Genomic DNA, 19978 nt, shown 5'->3' with positions numbered 1-19978 from the left:
TTATGCTAAAAAGTGGGGGTCATCTTATACATGGATAGTGCATAGAGTGGGTGTGTTATTGGTTGCTGCGGCAATGGCTGGTGTCGATTGGCTGATGCTGTGGCAAATGGGCGGGTGATTTGCAGCTTCTGCTGTTAAGGGGACAGATGAGAGGCGGATTTTAGGACGTGTGTCAGTGAGCGATTTTCGGCAATCCCCCCCCCAAAAAAGCTCAACAACTCTGTGCCATCTTCCCCCATTTTCTAAAATTTGAGTCCCCAAAAATATGGGGGCATCTTATTACATGTGGGCATCTTATAGATGGAAAAGTACGGTATTTTGTATAGTTAAGCCTTTACCTCTATGTTCAGTACAACTGTGCTTTATTTTACTGCTATGGCTAGTGGCTGATGCAAACAAAGATTCTTCTGATCTGGTCTGGTCTTCAAGCATCTCCAGGAAGGGATGGGGGAAAAACCTTGACTGAAACCCTGGACCTGAATTTATGTAGGCCATCGTTCCATACACAAAAGAGAAGAGCCCTGTGGAGAGTGGTGAACAGCACAGCAAACAGGCACAAACACATAACACGCACCTCATCTCCCTGCTGCGGTCGCATCAAAGATACTCTGTCATACTGCCGCCTCAGCAAAGCCCACAGCGCATCGAGACGACCCTGCAAAGAGGAGACCAAGAGGACGTTTGATTAGCTGGCGTACATGGTGGCTGTTCTCAGAATCATTAGCCGTCCTTGGATATGTCTCGGGGATCATCTTCCGCCAAATGACACTGTAGGACAATGAGCGCTCCTTAAATGGGATGCTATTAAGGCATAAATTTCGCTTAATGGGAACACATTGAGCCAGCGATGTGTGATTAAGTAAGTGGTTCTTAACAATGTGTTAAATGAGTGGGAAATTCTAAGTTCAGGTCTTTTACTATTTTAACTTTGAGGGACTTTAAAAATAACACAAAAAACCCTGCATGCACATATGAAAACCAAGTAAAGATTAAGCATCTTGTTAGTTGAAAGACTTTTCCAAACTCTCCTTTGTTCAAATGAAGTTTGTCTAGTCAAAGCAGGTGCTTACTTCTAGTACTTTTAAAAAACCTAAGTCTATAAAAAGATCCGGCTGGATCAGGTCCATAGCCCATCTAGTCTACCATCCTATCCTCACACTGGCCACCCAGGTACCTGTGGGAAACCTGTGGGATGTGAAACACAAGAGCAGTCAAGTACAACATTCCTAGAGTGAACATGTTTATACATGGGGAGGAATGTTTGTGCAGCCAGCAGGTAAACTTCCTGTTTCCTTCTGGGCTGGGACAGACTTCCTCTGCATGTGACTAGAGGTGGGCGTGGCCTCACCTGTGCAGGTAATGACAAAAGCACAGGACAGGGCAGCCATCTCTCTCTCTCTTTGACTACATGCATCGAAGAAGCAACATCTGCTTAGCCAAAGATGTTCTCTTGGCTTCCAACCAAGAGAGGAAAAAGGGACTGTCTTCTTATGAGATAGTTTCTAGGTATATGTTACTTTTCTAAGCTAAGACTGCCTTCGGGGATCCTATTGTGAACAGAATGAGGTGTGAGTAAACCTTTTTATACTTTTATAGAAGACTGTGTCGTGTCTTATCTTTTATGAGGGAATATGGGGGAAATACCTGAACAGTTATTATAGACAAAACAAAAAAATTTTTCCTTCCAGTAGCACCTTAAAGACCAACTAAGTTAGTTCTTGGTATGAGCTTTCTTGTGCATGCACACTTCTTCAGAAGAAGTGTGCATGCACACGAAAGCTCATACCAAGAACTAACTTAGTTGGTCTTTAAGGTGCTACTGGAAGGAAAAAAAATTTTTGTTTTGACTATGGCAGACCAACACGGCTACCTATCTGTAACAGTTATTATAGAGGCGTTAGCGAGCCTGAGCAAACACATCCGCTGAGTTTAAACAAAAGAGAATGTTACTCTGCTAAATTGTGAACTTGTTAACACAAGTTGGAAAAGGATATAGTCAGACAATATATCCTCTCCTGCATCCATGAACATTCCCACAAAACCCGCAAGCAGGATTCAAGCATAAGATAACTCTCCCCTCCTGTGGTTTCCAGCAACCGCTATTCACAAGAATTGCTGCATCTGACTTTAGAAGCAGAGCATACTATAGCTAGTAGCCATTGACAGCCTTTCGTCTCCATGAATGTGTCCAATCCACATTGATGGCTATCACTGCCTCCTATGGAAGACGGTTCCAAAGTTCAGCTATGCATTTCCAGTATTTGAGGGCGTTATGCCTTCCCTCCTTGTCTCGGCAAAACACTTCCTGCATGGACCCCTTCAATTTTGATGGCTTAGGACCCTCGTATTTACGGGACCACCTCTCCTGGTATGCCCAGCAGAGGACCTTAAGGTCCGTGAATAATCATAGTTTAGAGGTTCTGGGCCCTAAGGAAGTCAGATTATCCTCCACCAGGGCCAGGGCCTTCTCAGTGATGGCTCCGACCTGGTGGAATGCTCTGTCCCATGAGACCAGGGCCCTGCAGGATTTAACTTCCTTCCGCAGGGCTGTAAGACAGAGCTATTCCGCCTGGCTTTCAATTTGAAATTAGCCTGATCTTTTATTCCCCTTCCTTCCCTCCCCCTCCCCTTTTTATGAAGATTACCCGCTCTGGGATCCCACAGCTAATTCTCCCCTGGTCTCCTCGCTGGCCCAAATAGGACTAATTTAGCCAGCTAGCCCTGGTGATCATCTAATGTTTATTGGATGGATTTCCCCCCTAAATTGATTTTTGAATTCTGAATGTGTTGTTATTCACGCTTTATACTGTATTTTATGCTGGTTTTTGTTGCATTGATTAAGTGTTTTAAATTTGTTGTTAGCCGCCCTGAGCCCGGTTTTCTGAACCGGGAAGGGTGGGGTATAAATAAAAAAAATCATTATTATTATTATTATTATTATTATTATTATTATTATTATTATTTACAAGACTACCTCATATGGGTCTTTATAAGAGGCAGCACACACTGGAGCCTTGAGGAAATTTATGGATCCTGGGCTGCTGTAACGAGAATGAGCAAGTGCTGAACTGTCTCCCTTGGGAAGTTATAGACTCTCTTTCATTGCGGGGGGGGGGAGGGTTAAAGAGAGGTTGGGTGGCCATCTGTCATGGTTTAATGTGTTTTAAACCGCTTTGAGATTTTTTCTTTAAAATATAAAGCGGTATAAAGGTAAAGGTAAAGGGACCCCTGACTATTAGGTCCAGTCATGAACAACTCTGGGGTTGCGGCGCTCATCTCGCTTTATTGGCCGAGGGAGCCGGCGTACAGCTTCCGGGTCATGTGGCCAGCATGATTAAGCCACTTATGGCAAAACCAGAGCAGCACATGGAAACACCGTTTACCTTCCCGCCGGAGCGGTACCTATTTATCTACTTGCACTTTGACGTGCTTTCAAATTGCTAGGTTGGCAGGAGCAGGGACCGAGCAATGGGAGCTCACCCCGTCGTGGGGATTCGAACCACCAACCTTCTGATTGGCAAGTCCTAGGCTCTGTGGTTTAACCCATAGCGCCACCCACATCCCATATAAAGCGGTATAGAAATGAAATTATTATTATTAATAATAATTATACACCTTTAGGCACCAGGCAAAAATGTTTCTTTTAAACCAGGCCTTTGGTTGACCTGATCAACATCCCACATACCCTTTTAAAATGTGGCTCTTTTTTGGGGGGGGGTGTATTACTGGGTTATTGCTTTTATTTTTATTTTATATACTGTGATATTTTTATGTGAACCACCCTGAGGCCTCCGGGTATAGGGTGGTATAATAATAATAATAATAATAATAATAATAATAATAATAATAATAATAATAATAATACTCTCCAGCCAGCCCTGGGGTGGGTGCAGCTTGCACCTTCTCTTTTCAGTTCCACCACAGCCTTCAGGCCCTGCACACTCCCGTTCTTTCCTGACTCTACCCCTTCCAATTGCTGCTCTTTCCTTAATGCGCTGATGCCTTTAACATCCACGGGGAGGGAGAATGTGTTGCCCTCCAGGTGTTGCTGAACTACAACACCCATCATCCCTGACCACGATGGGAGTTGGGAGTCCAAGAACATCCCTCTCCCATAGAAAATCCCATCGCTATTAGAATGGCAAAACAAACTCTGCCAGTTCATAGAAATGGCAAAATTGGTGGCAATTATTAGAGGCCACTCAAATCAGAGAATAATTAGAGAGTGGGATGGAGCGAAGGAAGACATGATAAAATATGGTTCCGGAATTGAAATATTAATAGAGAATGCGTAAAACGTGCAGGGGTAAGCAAGAATAATAATAGAATCAACTGAATAATTATTAAATTATAACAACACAACAAGATGGAAGATATTGAGATCACACATGGGTGAAGCGAGTGGGGGATATATGGGAACCTATAAATATCATTTATAATATAATTTGTGAATTGTGTTGTATTTACATACAGCAAAGGGAAGCCTAGAGCCATTAGATATATTTTAATTTAGGTAATCTATGTAATAGGCTTATGTTAGAAAAGGAATATGGATTTTGAATTTGATGTTTGTAAAAATGAATAAATAAATAAATAAATAAATAAATAAAAGTCCCCCATCCCTCTCCCATGAGATATCTAGTTGGCTCTATGCACCTTGATAGGATCATGCCCTATCCCTTGATATGAGCTAATCTGAAGGAGGCCTGGTTCAAGAATCAAGGCTCCTAAAACTCCAGATGTCCCTTTGTGTGCACACTGCAGTGCCATGACAGGCTGGGGCTTCCACTACCCTCCCAGCAACCCACTGCCAATGCTGTTTCCCCCAGTGGTCTTAAATTGGTATAAATAGGGGCTTGGTTTCTCCTGGCTTCCCAGCTGCTCAGCCCTGAGTTGCCCCACCATACAACTACAAAGCAAAGACTGCTTTCAATGACAAAAGATCCAGTGTGTACCTTAATAGGCGTGTACCACTTTTCCTGAGCAGGCAGTGAGGTAGGCTTGGGTCTCGGAGGTCTAGGCTGAAATGGCTCATCCGGTTCCTCAGGGATTGTCACCACAGCGTTTTTGGCTTTCTCTAGTCGGGCGCCTTCTTCGGTCGAACCTTTATCGCCCCAGCGAACCTGCAGAAAGCAAGACCCGTTCTCAAATTTGTCTTGTGTAGGGACACACGGTGCTCAAGCCAGTGGTCAAGGTGGCCTTGGCTCACTGCAAACCAGCACGCAGGTGGACTCCCAGACCAAAGATCATGGACCCCTCCCCTGGTCCTGCAGAACTGCCAGGGCTAAACCATGCTTGGGCTTAGCATTACATCCAAACCTGGGCTTATGGTTTGTCTCTCCCAAGTGGTAAAGCAAGAACAAACCTTGGTTACACACACTTGGGTTCAAACATAACCTTAAGCCAAACTGTGGCTTCGCCCTTGATGGAGCAGCAGCAGAACCAAGGAAGGAACTATGGCAATCTTCAGTTCATGAACCTGATGTTTGTTCATTCATGCTAAGGTAAAGGTAAAGGGTAAAGGGACCCCTGACCATTAGGTCCAGTCACGGCCGACTCTGGGGTTGCGGCGCTCATCTCACTTTACTGGCCAAGGGAGCCGGCGTACAGCTTCCGGGTCATGTGGCCAGCATGACTAAGCCACTTCTGGCGAAGCAGAGCAGTGCACGGAAACGCCGCTTACCTTCCCACCAGAGTGGTACCTATTTATCTACTTGCACTTTGACGTGCTTTCAAACTGCTAGGTTGGCAGGAGCAGGGACCAAGCAATGGGAGCTCACTCCGTCGCAGGGATTCGAACCGCGACCTTCTGATCGGCAAGTCCTAGGCTTTGTGGTTTAACCCACGGCGCCACCCGCGTTCCCATTCATGCTAAGCCACATGCAAATTGGAACCTTACAGTTGCAAAAACAAATGTACTGATTCAAGTATAATTCTCCATTAAGCTCTAAGTTACAGAATAACCCCAGGTATATCTACTCAGAAGTGAATCCCATTGCATTCCAGATGCTGCAGCACTGGACCATCAGCCCACATGATCATCCACATAAAATAGATTTGGGCCTGTGGCTAAGAGACAGTGCTTTGCCTAAGCCAGACCACCTCCTCCTATGAGTTCATGGGATTTGCAGATCATGTTTTTATTTTTATTTTTTAAAGATATTTATTGAAGTTTTACAAAAACATAACTTTACAAAATGAAAAAAGGTCATATAAAAAGAAAAAGATCACAAGAAGAATGGAAAAAATTTAAAGACTATTTAAAGAAATATTACAAAATTAATGAAAGTTAGAATGATGCTGGACTGGAAAGTAAATGGTTACTATTAGCTATGGTTAAGACAAGGAGAATAAGGAAGATTAGTCTAAATTTAAATTAAAATAAGGGAAGATTTGCTGAACAATCGATAAGAATTTGGAATACAGAAAAGGGAGGCATGAGGAAGTCGGGGAAGAAAGGTATAAGAAATTAGGATATGAAATGATACATGTTTTTTGTTCTGTTTTTGTCTTTGTATGTTTATGTATGTTGTGTTTATATGGAAAAAATAAAAATATTATAAAAAAAAAGAAAAAGATACAAAAAAAGAACATAGACAAATACATGAAAAAGAAAAAAAGAAATAAAAATACAAAATACAAAGACAAATAGCTAAATAAGAATTAAAAACAAATCCGTTTTTTGTAACTTATTTCCTTGGCCTCCTCACACCTCCCCTTTTTGTATTCCCATTTAAATAATCAAATCAGCAAATCCTTACCCTCTTTCGTTTATCTTAACTCTGTATCTTAACATATTATAACTCTATATTTTCATCCATTATCAATTCATTTTTGCATATTCTTATTAACTTTGTTGCTAATGCCACTTATTTTCAATCCAACATCATTTTAACATTCATTAATTTTACAGTATTTCTGAAGATAGTCTTTAAATTTCTTCCAGTCTTCTTCCACCAATGCAGATCATGTTTTTAACCACTACACTGCGCCAGCTGTGGAACAATAGGAGCTTCTGATACACATGGTCTGCAGATGAGAATACTGATGCCACACTGTAATTTTTTCCAAAAGGATTGTAACATGTCTTGAAAAGACTTGTTCTCTTCTTCTTTTCTGCATTCAGTTGTAGAAACAAGCCTCTCTCTCTCTCTTTTTCAAAGCCCTGAAGAAATGAAACCGATGAAATCAGTTCTTCCCTAATTCTGTGGAGAGATGCCTAAAACTGCCCTATGAATAAACTTAAAGGCGGAAATTCCAAGAGGTCTGACATCAGGGGAAGTCAATCTGGCTAGAATTAAAAATTAGTCAACTGAGGGAGGCTTTCTAAAAAATTAAAATATTAAAAAGAAGCCCATTTTAACTTTAAAAACCCAACTTGACATCAAATCAGGTACCAGATCGCGTGAGAGAGGTCAAAGCAACCATGATCTACAGAGCTCAAAAAATAACACATAAAATTTCTTTGAGCTGCAAGAAGAGCCTTGCTGGAACCAACACAAGATTCAGGCTTTGGTCCAGACTTTGCCAATCTAGTGCCCTCCAGTAGCATCCAATAGGGTGGGGCAGAGCCACTCTCCTGACTCCTGGCATTACTGCAGCTTACATGGGTGAGACTGGAACAGAGTGGCAGCAATAGTGGGGCTACTGAAAAATAGTTGCTGTGCACGTTAGGCCTGACATCCCTGGCAGATCCTGTTTTTCTAATAAAGAGTTCACTTACTCCATGCAATTTACTGCTGGCTGGCTTCCGACACCTGCATTATGTTGTAGGACTCCACCTCCTGTCAGCCCCAGTCACCATGGCCAATGGTGAGGAGAGCCATCACCCAACGACCCCTGGTGTGGAGCACAGGTTCCCTATCCCTGTCCTGTCCCAAGTTGTTGTTGTTGTTTAATCGTTTAGTCGTGTCTGACTCTTCGTGACCCCGTGGACCAGAGCACGCCAGGCACTCCTGTCTTCCACTGCCTCCCACAGTTTGGTCAAACTCATGCTGGTAGCTTCGAGAACACTGTCCAACCATCTCGTCCTCTTTCGTCCCCTTCTCCTTGTGCCCTCCATCTTTCCCAACATCAGGGTCTTTTCCAGGGAGTCTTCTCTTCTCATGAGGTGGCCAAATTATTGGAGCCTCAGCTTCAGGATCTGTCCTTCCAGTGAGCACTCAGGGCTGTTTTCCTTCAGAATGGATAGGTTTGATCTTCTTGCAGTCCATGGGACTCTCAAGAGTCTCCTCCAGCACCATAATTCAAAAGCATCAATTCTTTGGCGATCAGCCTTCTTTATGGTCCAGCTCTCACTTCCATACATCACTACTGGGAAAACCATAGCTTTAACTATACGGACCTTTGTTGGCAAGGTGATGTCTCTCCCGGTCCCAAGTAGGAGGCCACAAAGAAGAGCAGCAAGGAGGGTCAGTTGCACAGGAACACAGGAGTCTCCATCATACTGCGTCCATTGAGATCAGTATTGTCTACTCTGAGTGGCTCCAGTAAGAGGGCTCTAGCCCCTCTCTCCTCCTCTAGCCCCTCTCTCCTCCTCCGGCCCCTCTCTCCTCCTCCAGCCCCTCTGTCCTCCTCTAGCCCCTCTCTCCTCCTCTGGCCCCTCTCTCCTACACATTTCCCCCTTTGTTGGAGAGCCACAGGGGAAGAGAGCAGCACTTCCATTTTCCTGGCTTATCATGGTAACACGTGACACAGCGCACAGTTGCCAGCACCGGAGGCAAAGCCGAGAGACACCACTAGCGCCTCACAGCTTTGCATCTCGAGCGGCAGCGACTCAAGGCTCGACAAAACAAACCTCCATTCTTTTAATTCCTCCAACTCCTCGCCCGCCATAGTAGGAAGCATCCACGGTTGGCCATTTCTTGTTAGGCAAGGGGTCTTCTTCTTCTTCCTGGGGAAAAACCCAAAAGAGATTTGAAGGGGAGGTGTTTGTTTAAAAGGGAAACAAATTGCTCTTAGGTTAGAGGTCTGTTCCAACCAACTTGCTATTGGCCTTTTCTGAAGAAAGGGATCTAATGAAAATAGAAGATGATGGATTGTCTCCTTTGGGTTGACCAAACCCAGCCTTTCTCTCCCCCTTCCTTCACCCAGAATGCTTGCAAGGATGAGCTCAGAACTTTCTGATTTCAATTAACCACAGTTTAGTATTATGCCTGAACCCTAAACTAGGGAATCAGGTGTTACTATTAGTATGTAAAAGTGTCAGTTTGCATTTCTTAGCACAGAAAGCATTGATCTGATGTGTAGAGCTCTTTCCTATTCTGATTAATTCAAGAGTGTTCTGGAAAGTGTCTTTCTGCATGAAAGAAACAGGCAGAAGGTTTCTGATGTTTGGGTTATTCCTTCTGGGAAGCTGAGTACAGTGGAAGCTCGGCTTGTGAACGTGATCCGTGTGGGATGCACGGTCGCAACCCACACCTGCGCACGTGCTGGTTGCAATTCGGCGCTTCTGTGCATGCGCAATGCACGATTTAGCACTTCTGCGCATGCACGACCGCCAAAACCCAGAAGTAACCCATTCTGGTACTTCCGGGTTTTGGCAGTCCACAACCCGAAAAAACACAACCTGAAGCGTCTGTAACCCAAGGTATGACTGTACAACTGGTTTAAACTGGTTCTGTTATCTTTCTGTCAAGGTCATATAATCGTCAAGCCAGGAGGAGCCTGGGTTTCACTCACTTTCTCTTCCTTTCTCTTTGTTCTAGTGTGGTGTTCCGTATGCTATAGTGTTAAGGTTTAGTCTTATTATAAATTCTTGTTAAGTTTCAGTTGAGTCTGCTGCAACTGGATTTCTTATGGACTATGCCAATCATGAATGTATTGGATTTGTGACCATTATGCTCATTTGCCTTGAGTATCAGTAAAGCTCTGCTGGATGAAATACAATTGCCTCTGGTCTATTTTGGGGGAGCTCTGCTACGTGTTTAAAGTTTTTTCCTCCACGCAGTGTGACACAAACCCTTGGCAATTTGGGACTAATTTATTTGGGAGATGGCCTTACCCCCAAGATCTACCACTTTGATCTGCATAACTGGCACTGTCACAAGTGATACATAATACCTGTTTCACATTTGTAAAAAATCTATATTTTCAGGTCGCAGCACCTGCACTTTGGAACTCCCTCCCTATTGAAATCAGGCAGGCACCTTCACCATACTCTTTACAGCACTTTCGAAAAACATTTTTGGTTAGAGAAGCCTACCCAGACCTGCAGGATGTCAATGTATATATGCTTTAATCTCTTTTTAGTTTATTTCATTTTTAAAAATGTTCTTAATAGTTGTTTCAACGGATAATTTTATTGTTTTACTCTCTTTGTAAACCACGTTTGAGGGTTTCTTTTGTTTTGCTATCAAGTGGTACAGTGGTACCTCAGGTTAAGTACTTAATTCGTTCCAGAGGTCCGTTCTTAATCTGAAACTGTTCTTAACCTGAAGCACCACTTAGCTAATGGGGCCTCCTGCTGCTGCCACGCCGCCGGAGCCCGGTTTCTGTTCTTATCCTGAAGCAAAGTTCTTAACCTGAAGCACTATTTCTGGGTTAGCTGAGTCTGTAACCTGAAGTGTATGTAACCTGAAGCATATGTGTCAGGGCTGCCCAAGGTCCCAGCTCACAAAGGACCAACGCTGCTTCTTTGTTAAGTACAAAAGTCTTTATTGAAGTTCAGTTTCACTTCCAGAGCCGCAGCGCGCAGCTCTACGTCTCAACTGTTAGACCGCTGATGCTCCGTCTGAGTCTCCTCCCCCCTGACACCAATTTAAGATTCTAGCCTTACTCCACCTCTTCCTCAGTTCCTTCCGCCTCTGGTTGCGCCTGGCCGTTGGGGTCTCGCCCTTTCTAGCCTCTTCTGACGCTGAGTCCCCTGAGCCTTCCCCCTCCCTCCAGCGGGCTTTAGGAGCTGGTTCCCCATCCGGGTCTCCTGCTGTTCCCCGCGCCTGTACATTTGAACTTGGCGCACGCGCCCAGCCGGTAACTTTCCTCCTGACCGTTTCACTGCTGCTGCTGTCACTGCTTCCCCCTCTGGGGAGGCTAGCTGCAACTGACCTCCCCTCCGTTGGAGGCGTGGTCAGCCCTGACTCACTCTCTCTCCCCGCTGGAGGAGACGCTGGCCCTGACACATGTGACTCTTCCGCCCCCACTACGCTCTGGTGGGGAGACTGGTCCCAATCCCCCACTGCTGCTTTGGGGTTCCCCTCTGTCTCCTTGTTTCTGGTGCGTCCCCCCTGGGACCCCCCCTTGCCCTGACCATAGGCGCCCCCTTCTGGGAATCTTCTGATTCGCTGGAGAAGCTCATGGAATCTCTCGGGCCACTGTCATACTCCCCTATGCTGCCCTCGGATTCTTCCCCTTCGCTCTCCATTTCCTCTCTCCCCAGAGCTCCTGCTCCTGAGTCCCTGACAATATGTAACCCGAGGTACCACTGTATCCGGATTTTACGAAATAAAGAAAGAAATGCTATTACCTTAAAGTAATTTAAGGTTGCAACCGTAACCCTGCTTGTAAGTCCTACTGAATTCAATAGGACTTAGTTCCAAGTACAGGCTTCCTCAGCCTCGGCCCTCCAGATGTTTTGAGACTACAATTCCCATCATCCCTGACCACTGGTCCTGCTAGCTAGGGATCATGGGACTTGTAGGCCAAAAACATCTGGCAGGCCGAGTTTGAGGAAGCCTGTCCAAGTAGACTTGGTTAGGATTGCCCCAGAAGTATGTACTATCCTTTCTGTTTCAGAGCATCTTAAAATATACTGACTGGGTGGATGCATAACTGATGTACACAGTGCAACTTGGAAATAAGCTTTTATTGAAGAGAGCACTTAAGTAAATATATATATATATATATATATATATATATATATATATATATATATATACACACACATCTGAGATATTTGATATGATCAGAAGATGCTTCCGTGTTTAAAGCTCTGCTTCTGGGGGAGCAGGGGAAAGCGTGAATAAGATCTTCTCTGAATCAGAAAGCAATTTCCCCCCTCCCTCCTTCCCAGTGCCTTCATCCACAGAACACATAAAGCTGAGATTCTGGTTATGTGCAAGGAAAATCAATTTGCAGCGCAATGCATTTTGAAGTGTCTATTACACCCCAATTCCCATTTCAGCAACACAGGCCCTTTACCTATGTACTTCTGGGGAACCAATCTGTCTAATGGAGTACGCCACATATACAGGAATGTCGCCCTACACTCGACTGCCAATATTTGCTTTGTTTATTGCTACTCGTTTGACTACCAGGACTTAAACTGGGGTGGTATATGATTAAACATGTTTCTAAAATACCCCAAATAACAACAGGGGTCGCCATAACCACTATCACGCTGAAAAAAAAGGTAGAATCAAGCTTCTTCAGGCAAAATGTTTGGGGGGTTTTTTCAGGGTGGGGGAGAGAAAATGGGTAAGCAGTCTGCCAGGTGACTTGCTAGTGGGAGTCACCTTGAAGGGGCAGATACTAGAGGGAATTACCCCTCTGTTGCCTCCAATTCTGGGACACCATTGGGAGCCAAGGGCAGAAACCACATGAAACTGTATAACGGAAAGTGGAAGGGCCCTGAGTGAGATTCAGGGAACTGAAGTTCACTCAAAGTGAAAGACCGGGAGAGGAAAGGGTGTGAGCTGGGAGGGCCTGTCATTTTCTGTGTGGCCAGGATTAAGAGCTACCTTTGAGAGAATGTTGTGTACCTGTGCACTGTTTCTGTATTTTAGACATCCTGTTTCTGATTTCCCTCTCCCCAACCTTATTTTTCATGTCATTCAGAGAAACCATATTTTATTACATAACTACATTTCTATCATTGTTTTGATTTTGATGCCATACAGATATCACGTTACGTAGTGACATTTGTGTTACATATCGTAAACTGCCTTCCGTTATCATTTGCAATTCGTTGTTTATTTAGAACTTATCGTTTTATATAAATTTAAGAAATGAAATGAATGAAAGAAGCAGTATTCTGTCTAGCTCAAAGCCCTCATCACGGGATTCTCCTTCATGAAGGTAATAACCCAATACAGTGGTGCCTCTGGTTACGAACTTGATTCGTTCCGGAGGTCCGTTCTTAACCTGAAACTGTTCTTAATCTGAGATACCACTTTAGCTAATGGGGCCTCCCGGTGCCGCCGCGCTGCTGGAGCATGATTTCTGTTCTCATCCTGAGGTAAAGTTCTTAACCCAAGGTATTATTTCTGGGTTAGTGGAGTCTGTAACCCTAAGTGTTTGTACCCGAGGTGCTTGTAACCCGAGGTACCACTGTACAATAAATGATACCCTCTTAAGGCAGATATATACACTGGACTCGAAACAGAGTTTTAATTGGAAATGGCATCCCTGAATTACAGTCATACCTCATGTTACATTTGCTTCATGTTACATTCTTTCAGGTTATGTCCCGTGGTGACCCAGAAGTACCAGAAAGGGTTACTTCCAGGTTTCGCCACTCACACATGCCCAGAAGTGCAAAATGACGTCACACACATGCGCAGAAGCGGCGAATCGCAACCCACGCATGCACAGATGCGCCGCTGCGGGTTGTGCTTTTTTCATGTTGCGAACGGGCCTCCAGAACGGATCCAGTTCACAACCAGAGATACCACTGTATCTGCCTTCCTTTCATAATGTGTAGGACCACCTATCCAACTCATGATGTCATCATGTTCCATGTTTCTGTACCCCACCCCTCACCTCAATTCCTATCTACATAACCAGGTGATTCTGGAAGAGAGCAGGAAAAGGTACCACCTGGGATAAGAAATGGGCAAGTATCTCCAGCTTTGCTTATTTACATTTCTGAGTCACTGGCTCCAAGACAGAAAAATGTGTCTGCAGTAACCAACCTCCGAAGCACTTTCAGAACTTACCTCTACTGGAGCTGGTGGTGGAGGGGGAGGAGGGTCCTTGATGACCTAATTTGGGGAGGGGGGAGTGGAACAGAGGATAAAAGATAAAAGGCAAAGATCATTGAGACTTGCATAGTAACAGGATAACCTGGCTTCAAATTCTCTGATACAGAGATTTTTATACACACACAAACATATATACAGTGGAACCTCAGTTTTAGATTGTAATCCATTCCGGAAGACCATTCGACTTCCGAAACGTTCGAAACCTGAAAGCGGAAGCCTCAATTCAATAGGAAAACTCAAAACAGAAGCCGCATTGGACATTCGAGTTCCAAAAAAGTTCGGGAACCATAGCGTTTACTTCTGGGTTTTTGGCATTTGGGAGCCAAAACATTCGAAAACGGAGCTGTTCGACAACAGAGGTTTGACTATATGTGTATAGATATAGCTATAGATAGATACAAATACATGCATACACAAATTGCCCTTTATGAAAAGACCTCAGGGCAGTGTATAACATTAAAATGTATTTTTACGGAGCATAATAATAAAGACATAAAACAAAGCACGGTAATAGACAGCATAATAATAAAAATAACGGTAATGATTATTCCTTCCCCCTCCCCACCTTTAACAGCCCATAGATAATTCAATGGCTGAAGGCCTGGGTAAAGAGGAAGGTTTTTGCTTAGCGCCTAAAGACATGTAATGGTATTACATTTTTGTGAAGAAGCTGATAAAATGTCGGTAACTGTTAGGTGGATTTGTAGGCAGTTTGACTGACCAAACCCAAAGAGTACCCATTCATGGTTCTTTGTTATCCTGGGGGGAAAGTGGAAAGTGGGGTGCCGCAGGATTCTGTCCTGGGCCTGCTGCTGTTTAACATCTTCATAAACGACTTGGATGAAGGAATTGAGGGGATGCTCATCAATTCTGCAGATGACACCGAACCGGGAGGGGTTGCTAATGCCGCAGAAGGCAGAATCGGGATTCAGAATGACCTTAACAGATTGGAGACCTGGGCCCAAATGAACAAAAATAATTTCAATAGGGACAAATGTCAGGTTCTGCAGTTAGGCAGGAAGAACGAGATGCACAAAAATAAGATGGGAGCGGGGGACAACTGACGCTAGCAGCACATGTTAAAAGTACCTGGGGGTCTTAGTGGACTACAAGGTAAACACGAGTCAGCAGTGTGAAGAAGCAAAAAAAAAAAAAAAAAACTAATTGTGTTCTAGGCTGCATCAACAGAAGTATAACATCCAGATCAATTCTGCCTTGGTCAGACCACACTACCTTGCAGGCCAATAGTGGAAGAAAGAGAGCGTATCAAAGTGTTGGTGTTGACCTTTAAAGCCCTAAACAGCCTCGGTCCAGTATATCTGAAGGAGCGTCTCCACCCCCATCATTCTGCCCGGACACTGAGGTCCAGCGCTGAGGGCCTTCTGGCGGTTCCCTCACTGCAAGAAGCTAAGTTACAGGGAACCAGGCAGAGGGCCTTCTCGGTAGTGGCACCCTCCCTGTGGAATGCTGTCCCACCAGATGTCAAAGAGAACAACAACTACCAGACTTTTAGAAGACATCTGAAGGCAGCCCTGTTTAGGGAAGCTTTTAATGTTTGGTGTATTACAGTATTTTAATATTTTTTGGGAAGCCGCCCAGAGTGGCTGGGGAAGCCCAGCCAGATGGGCGGGGTATAAATAAATAATTATTATTATTATTATTATTATTATTATTATTATTATTATTATTATTATTATTAGTTCTGTAAATTTGTTAATAAGTGCATGAATAAAAATGGTACTCAAGTTTTTCTTCTATAAAGCACAGCTCAGTGTGCTTGGGACAAGGTTCTTTTGCAATCTCCTCTGCAGGAGGAGTGTTCTTAGCTGTGTCAGCAGACCTGCATCAAACGGAATCAGGTAACCTGTGTACTTTGCGCACAGTCACATGTCAAAATACAAGCATCCTGCCCACAAATTAATTTGATTGATCTTTCCTTTCAAAATAAAGATGAGCATCCTTATCGTGGGGGAGGGGGGGCGTAGGCAACTTCTGCAGCCTGAGAACTTGCAGATGTTAAAAGACATAATATTGCAAGGCGGCCAGCATTTCTGTTTAATTCAGATTTCTTAAATACCATCCCAAGGGCCCAGGAGACTCAAGTTTATTTACCATATGCAGACTTTTGAGTCTTCTCCAATTTTATTTGAGTCTGGTTATATTATCATCGTTGTCAGAAACGGCCTGCTTCGTATTTTATTTAGCCGCGAAAAGAAAAAGAAAAAAAAATTAAGGCGACTATTTTGGAGGGCAGCTGATTTCTTTCTTTCTTTCTTTCTTTCTTTCTTTCTTTCTTTCTTTCCTTCCTTCCTTCCTTCCTTCCTTCCTTCCTTCCTTCCTTCTTTCCTTCCTTCCTTCCTTCTTTCTTTCTTTCTTTCTTTCTCTCTCTCTCTCTCTCTTTTAATTAAAAAAACTATAAATGTATTTTATTTTTTTATTTAAAAACGAGTTGCTTCAGGCAACAGTCCCTTTGATCTGCTCATTAACACTTTTCAAATGTTTGAACGAGGTGGGCATTAAGAAATGTCAGCGCCAGAGCCCAGAGCCAGCTTGATGCAGTCATATGTTCTAACATTCAGAGAAGAGTGAAAGAACTGTCAACAGTAAACTCCTTTTTTAAAAAAAAAAAAAGGTGGGGATGGATGGGGGGGGGGAAAGGAGAGAAAGAAGTAAAAAAAGAAAAACCAACAACCTGGTTGTGTGCATGGACTGTAGATCAAGTGGGGTGGGGGAGGCTTTCAAATGGCTCCTGCCAAAAATTAAACAGCATGCCCAATTCATCTGACATGCTAGATGCCAACTGGCGACTGCCAAAAAGAAAGCTGAATGGGAAGAGGAAGGGCAGCATATTTCCCCTTCAACGTCCTTTTGTTGTTGTTGTTGTTCTAGCCCTACAGTATTTTTTATTTTTAAGATAGAATCATAGGAATGTAATATATTATGCTCTCTTTTTTAGATAAAGAATTAAATATATATTAATGTATGGGTTATCTAGTCCAACCCCCCGAAATGCAGGAATATGCAACCATACGGGGATCAAACCCGTGACCTCGGCATTTTCAGCACCATGCTCTAACCAACTGAGCTAACCGGCAAGGCTGTAGACATGGGATAAATAAAGAGGTGCCTTAAGCAAATCAGTTTCAGTTGCTGAAATAGAATGCGAGCCTTATTCCCACCGGCCCTCAAGGCTCATCTTGGGACACAGATACAAAAAAAAAAGAATACAGGAGGAATGAAAGATGCTTAAGGTCGCTCGGTAGAACAGCACTTGCTTTGCATACAATAAGTCCCATGGTTCAATCCCTAGTATCTCTGCGTAGTTTGCAAACCACAAGAGTCACGACCAGCCAGTATGGTCTGATTTGCTATGAAAGCAACTTCCTACAGTCTTACCCAAACAAAAACAAAAACCTGTTAATACTATTATATGGCACTTTTTCAGTGTCCAAAGGGCTCCAAGCAAACTGCCTCACCCATTCTTTGCAACAATCCTGCAATCCACATACAGTCACACCTCATGTTGCATCCGCTTCAGGTTGCATTTTTTCTGGTTGCAGACTGCCGAAACCTGGAAGTACTGGAATGGGTTACTTCCAGGTTTCAGCAGTCGCGCATGCGCAGAAGCGCTAAATTGCACTTTGCGCATGCGCAGAAGCACCGACTCACAACCCACGCCTGCGCAGACGCACAGACGCGGGTTGCGAATGCTGTGGATTGCGAATGTGCATTCCGCATGGATCACATTCGCAACCTGAGCGTCCACTGTATTACAGTTGGGAAGATGTGAGGTGTGGCTTGGAGACTGCGGTCACATTTGGACAATTATATACTGTCTCATTATGTTGAAATGTGAAAGCGTCTTATGGTCCCAGCCCTTCTGTGCCCCTGTTCACGTGACCGAGCAAACAAACAAACCAGGAAATTTTCCAGTAGCCTTAATTTCAGGCTTTGCCCAGAGGGTGGCAACATGAAAACGGGTCTTCTCTGCGGTGACTCCCCATCTGTGGAAAGCTCTCCCCAGGGAAATTCTCCTGGCACCTTCATTATACACCTTTAGGCACCAGGTAAAAATGTTCCTTTTTAACCAGACCTTTGGTTGATTTGATTGACATCCTATGCCCTTTTAAAATGTGGTCTTGGGGGGGGGAGGGTTGTTATTGGGTTGAATATATATTTTGTGGTTTTATTTCATTCTGTGAGCCGCCCTGAGACCTCTGTATATAAATTCATTAAATAACAACAATAACAGCAATAATAATACAGTCAGACCAAACTGCGGGAGGCAGTGGAAGACAGGAGTGCCTGGCGTGCTCTGGTCTATGGGGTCACAAAGAGTCGGACACGACTGAATGACTAAACAACAACAACAACACCTCAGAACTCAAACGGAATCCGTTCCGGAAGTCCGTTCGACTTCCAAAACGTTTGGAAACCAAGGCGCAGCTTCTGATTGGCCAGTGATTGAGCCAGTGTGGTGTAGTGGTGAAGAGTGGTAGACTCGTAATCTGGTGAACCGGGTTCGTGTCTCCGCTCCTCCACATGCAGCTGCTGGGTGACCTTGGGCTAGTCACACTTCTCTGAAGTCTCTCAGCCCCACTCACCTCACAGAGTGTTTGTTGTGGGGGAGGAAGGGAAAGGAGAATGTTAGCCACTTTGAGACTCCTTCGGTAGTGATAAAGCGGGATATCAAATCCAAACTCTTCTCTTCTTCGAAGCAGACCATGGTATTATTAAGCCATGGTTTGAAGCTGAACTAAACCATAGTTCAGGCAAAACAGGAAACAATAATAGAAGACCTCCTGGCTTGTTTGCCAACTAATGCAACAGTTGCAGAAAAAGAGAGACTTGCCCTTATAGTCCAGCATAGTAATCTCACAGTGGCAACCAGATGTCTGTGGGAAGCCTGTAGACAGGCCCCATGAAAGCAACAGCCCTCTCTCCACAGTGAATACCATTCACTGGGAGTCACAAGGCATTCCGCCTGCAATAGTGGATTTTTAAATCTATTATTTGTATTTATTAGATTTCTATATGACCCTTCATCCAAGGATCACAGAGCAGCCGTCTCTGCTTTTTCTGGGAGCAAGTTCCACAGTCTAACTGTGTATGGTACAATGAAGTCAACCATTTGCTACCAAGATAACATAGGCGGAAGAATGTCATGTTGCAGATTTATTTCACTCACTATTTTGCAGCACAGGGGCCAAAACCACCACATGAGGGCAAGCGCCAGCAACAGCAGCAATACCAGGATAACTATAAGTGCAATAATGCCATTTGCCTATGGGGGGGGGAAAGAGAAGGAAAGATCATAATTATATTTGCTGGAATTTTATTTACTATTCATTTATTTCAGAAAATGTATATACCACTGGGTTGTTGTTGGAAAAACCCACAAAGTGGTTTACAAAAAGAATAAAAGTGTGTGTGTATGTGTGTGTGTGCATTGCACTACGCTGAAAACATAAACAGTTCACAAGGCACATCAGATGACCTACAGTACCAATAAGAATGGCAAAATTCCATCTCTGTTCTACTGTAAATCACCTACTGCATTGGATTGGCTCATAATCTCTGTTGCACACTTAAAGGAATTTGCAAATCCATTCATTTTCAGGTGGTGGAAATGCAGTAGAATTTTGATCACATGCACAAACCTTTAAAACAGTTCTCATCATTCATCACTCTTAAGGGTATCCAAATTGGGTTGTTGTGGTTTTGAAAAACAACAACCCTAAACTAAAAACAAACAAACAAAAACACTTAATGAGGTTCTTCATTTATTTGTTGTCTGGCCCTGAAGATTCAATTTTCCAAATTTCTATCTAATGTTTATAAAGCGTACCTGAATTTATGGACAGCCTAAATTCAGTTGCTCTCCTTACATTGTTTTTTTCTCTTAGCAAGTAAAAGAATATCTTAACAGCACAGGAAAGAAAGAAAGAAAGAAAGAAAGAAAGAAAGAAAGAAAGAAAGAAAGAAAGAAAGAAAGACATCTTCTGCAGCTGCAATATTTAGGACTTGCTTGTTTCAACAGTGTATTTTCCTGAAACTGC

General features: G+C 43.7%; 1 protein-coding gene and 1 long non-coding RNA gene across 2 annotated transcripts in view; one reads left to right on the top strand and one right to left on the bottom strand.

Moving 5' to 3' along the window:
• The window catches only part of LOC310742625, a 657991-nt gene that overhangs the window by 422100 nt on the left and 215913 nt on the right, over nucleotides 1-19978 (top strand). The window lies entirely within an intron of this gene.
• The window catches only part of ANTXR2 (ANTXR cell adhesion molecule 2), a 153648-nt gene that overhangs the window by 63007 nt on the left and 70663 nt on the right, over nucleotides 1-19978 (bottom strand). The window contains exons 12-16 of the mRNA XM_083571482.1: nucleotides 19108-19203; nucleotides 13875-13919; nucleotides 8798-8893; nucleotides 4956-5123; nucleotides 575-655 (exon numbers count right to left, since the gene is read on the bottom strand). Coding sequence (XP_083427608.1) covers nucleotides 575-655; nucleotides 4956-5123; nucleotides 8798-8893; nucleotides 13875-13919; nucleotides 19108-19203 — 486 coding nt within the window. The remainder of the gene's footprint in view (nucleotides 1-574; nucleotides 656-4955; nucleotides 5124-8797; nucleotides 8894-13874; nucleotides 13920-19107; nucleotides 19204-19978) is intronic.

Source organism: Podarcis filfolensis (assembly GCF_964270895.1).
Source record: "Podarcis filfolensis genome assembly, chromosome: 9".
Classification (NCBI taxonomy): Eukaryota; Metazoa; Chordata; class Lepidosauria; order Squamata; family Lacertidae; genus Podarcis; species Podarcis filfolensis.
Note: the sequence above shows the minus strand (reverse complement) of the source record. Positions and strands in the feature narration are given on the sequence as shown.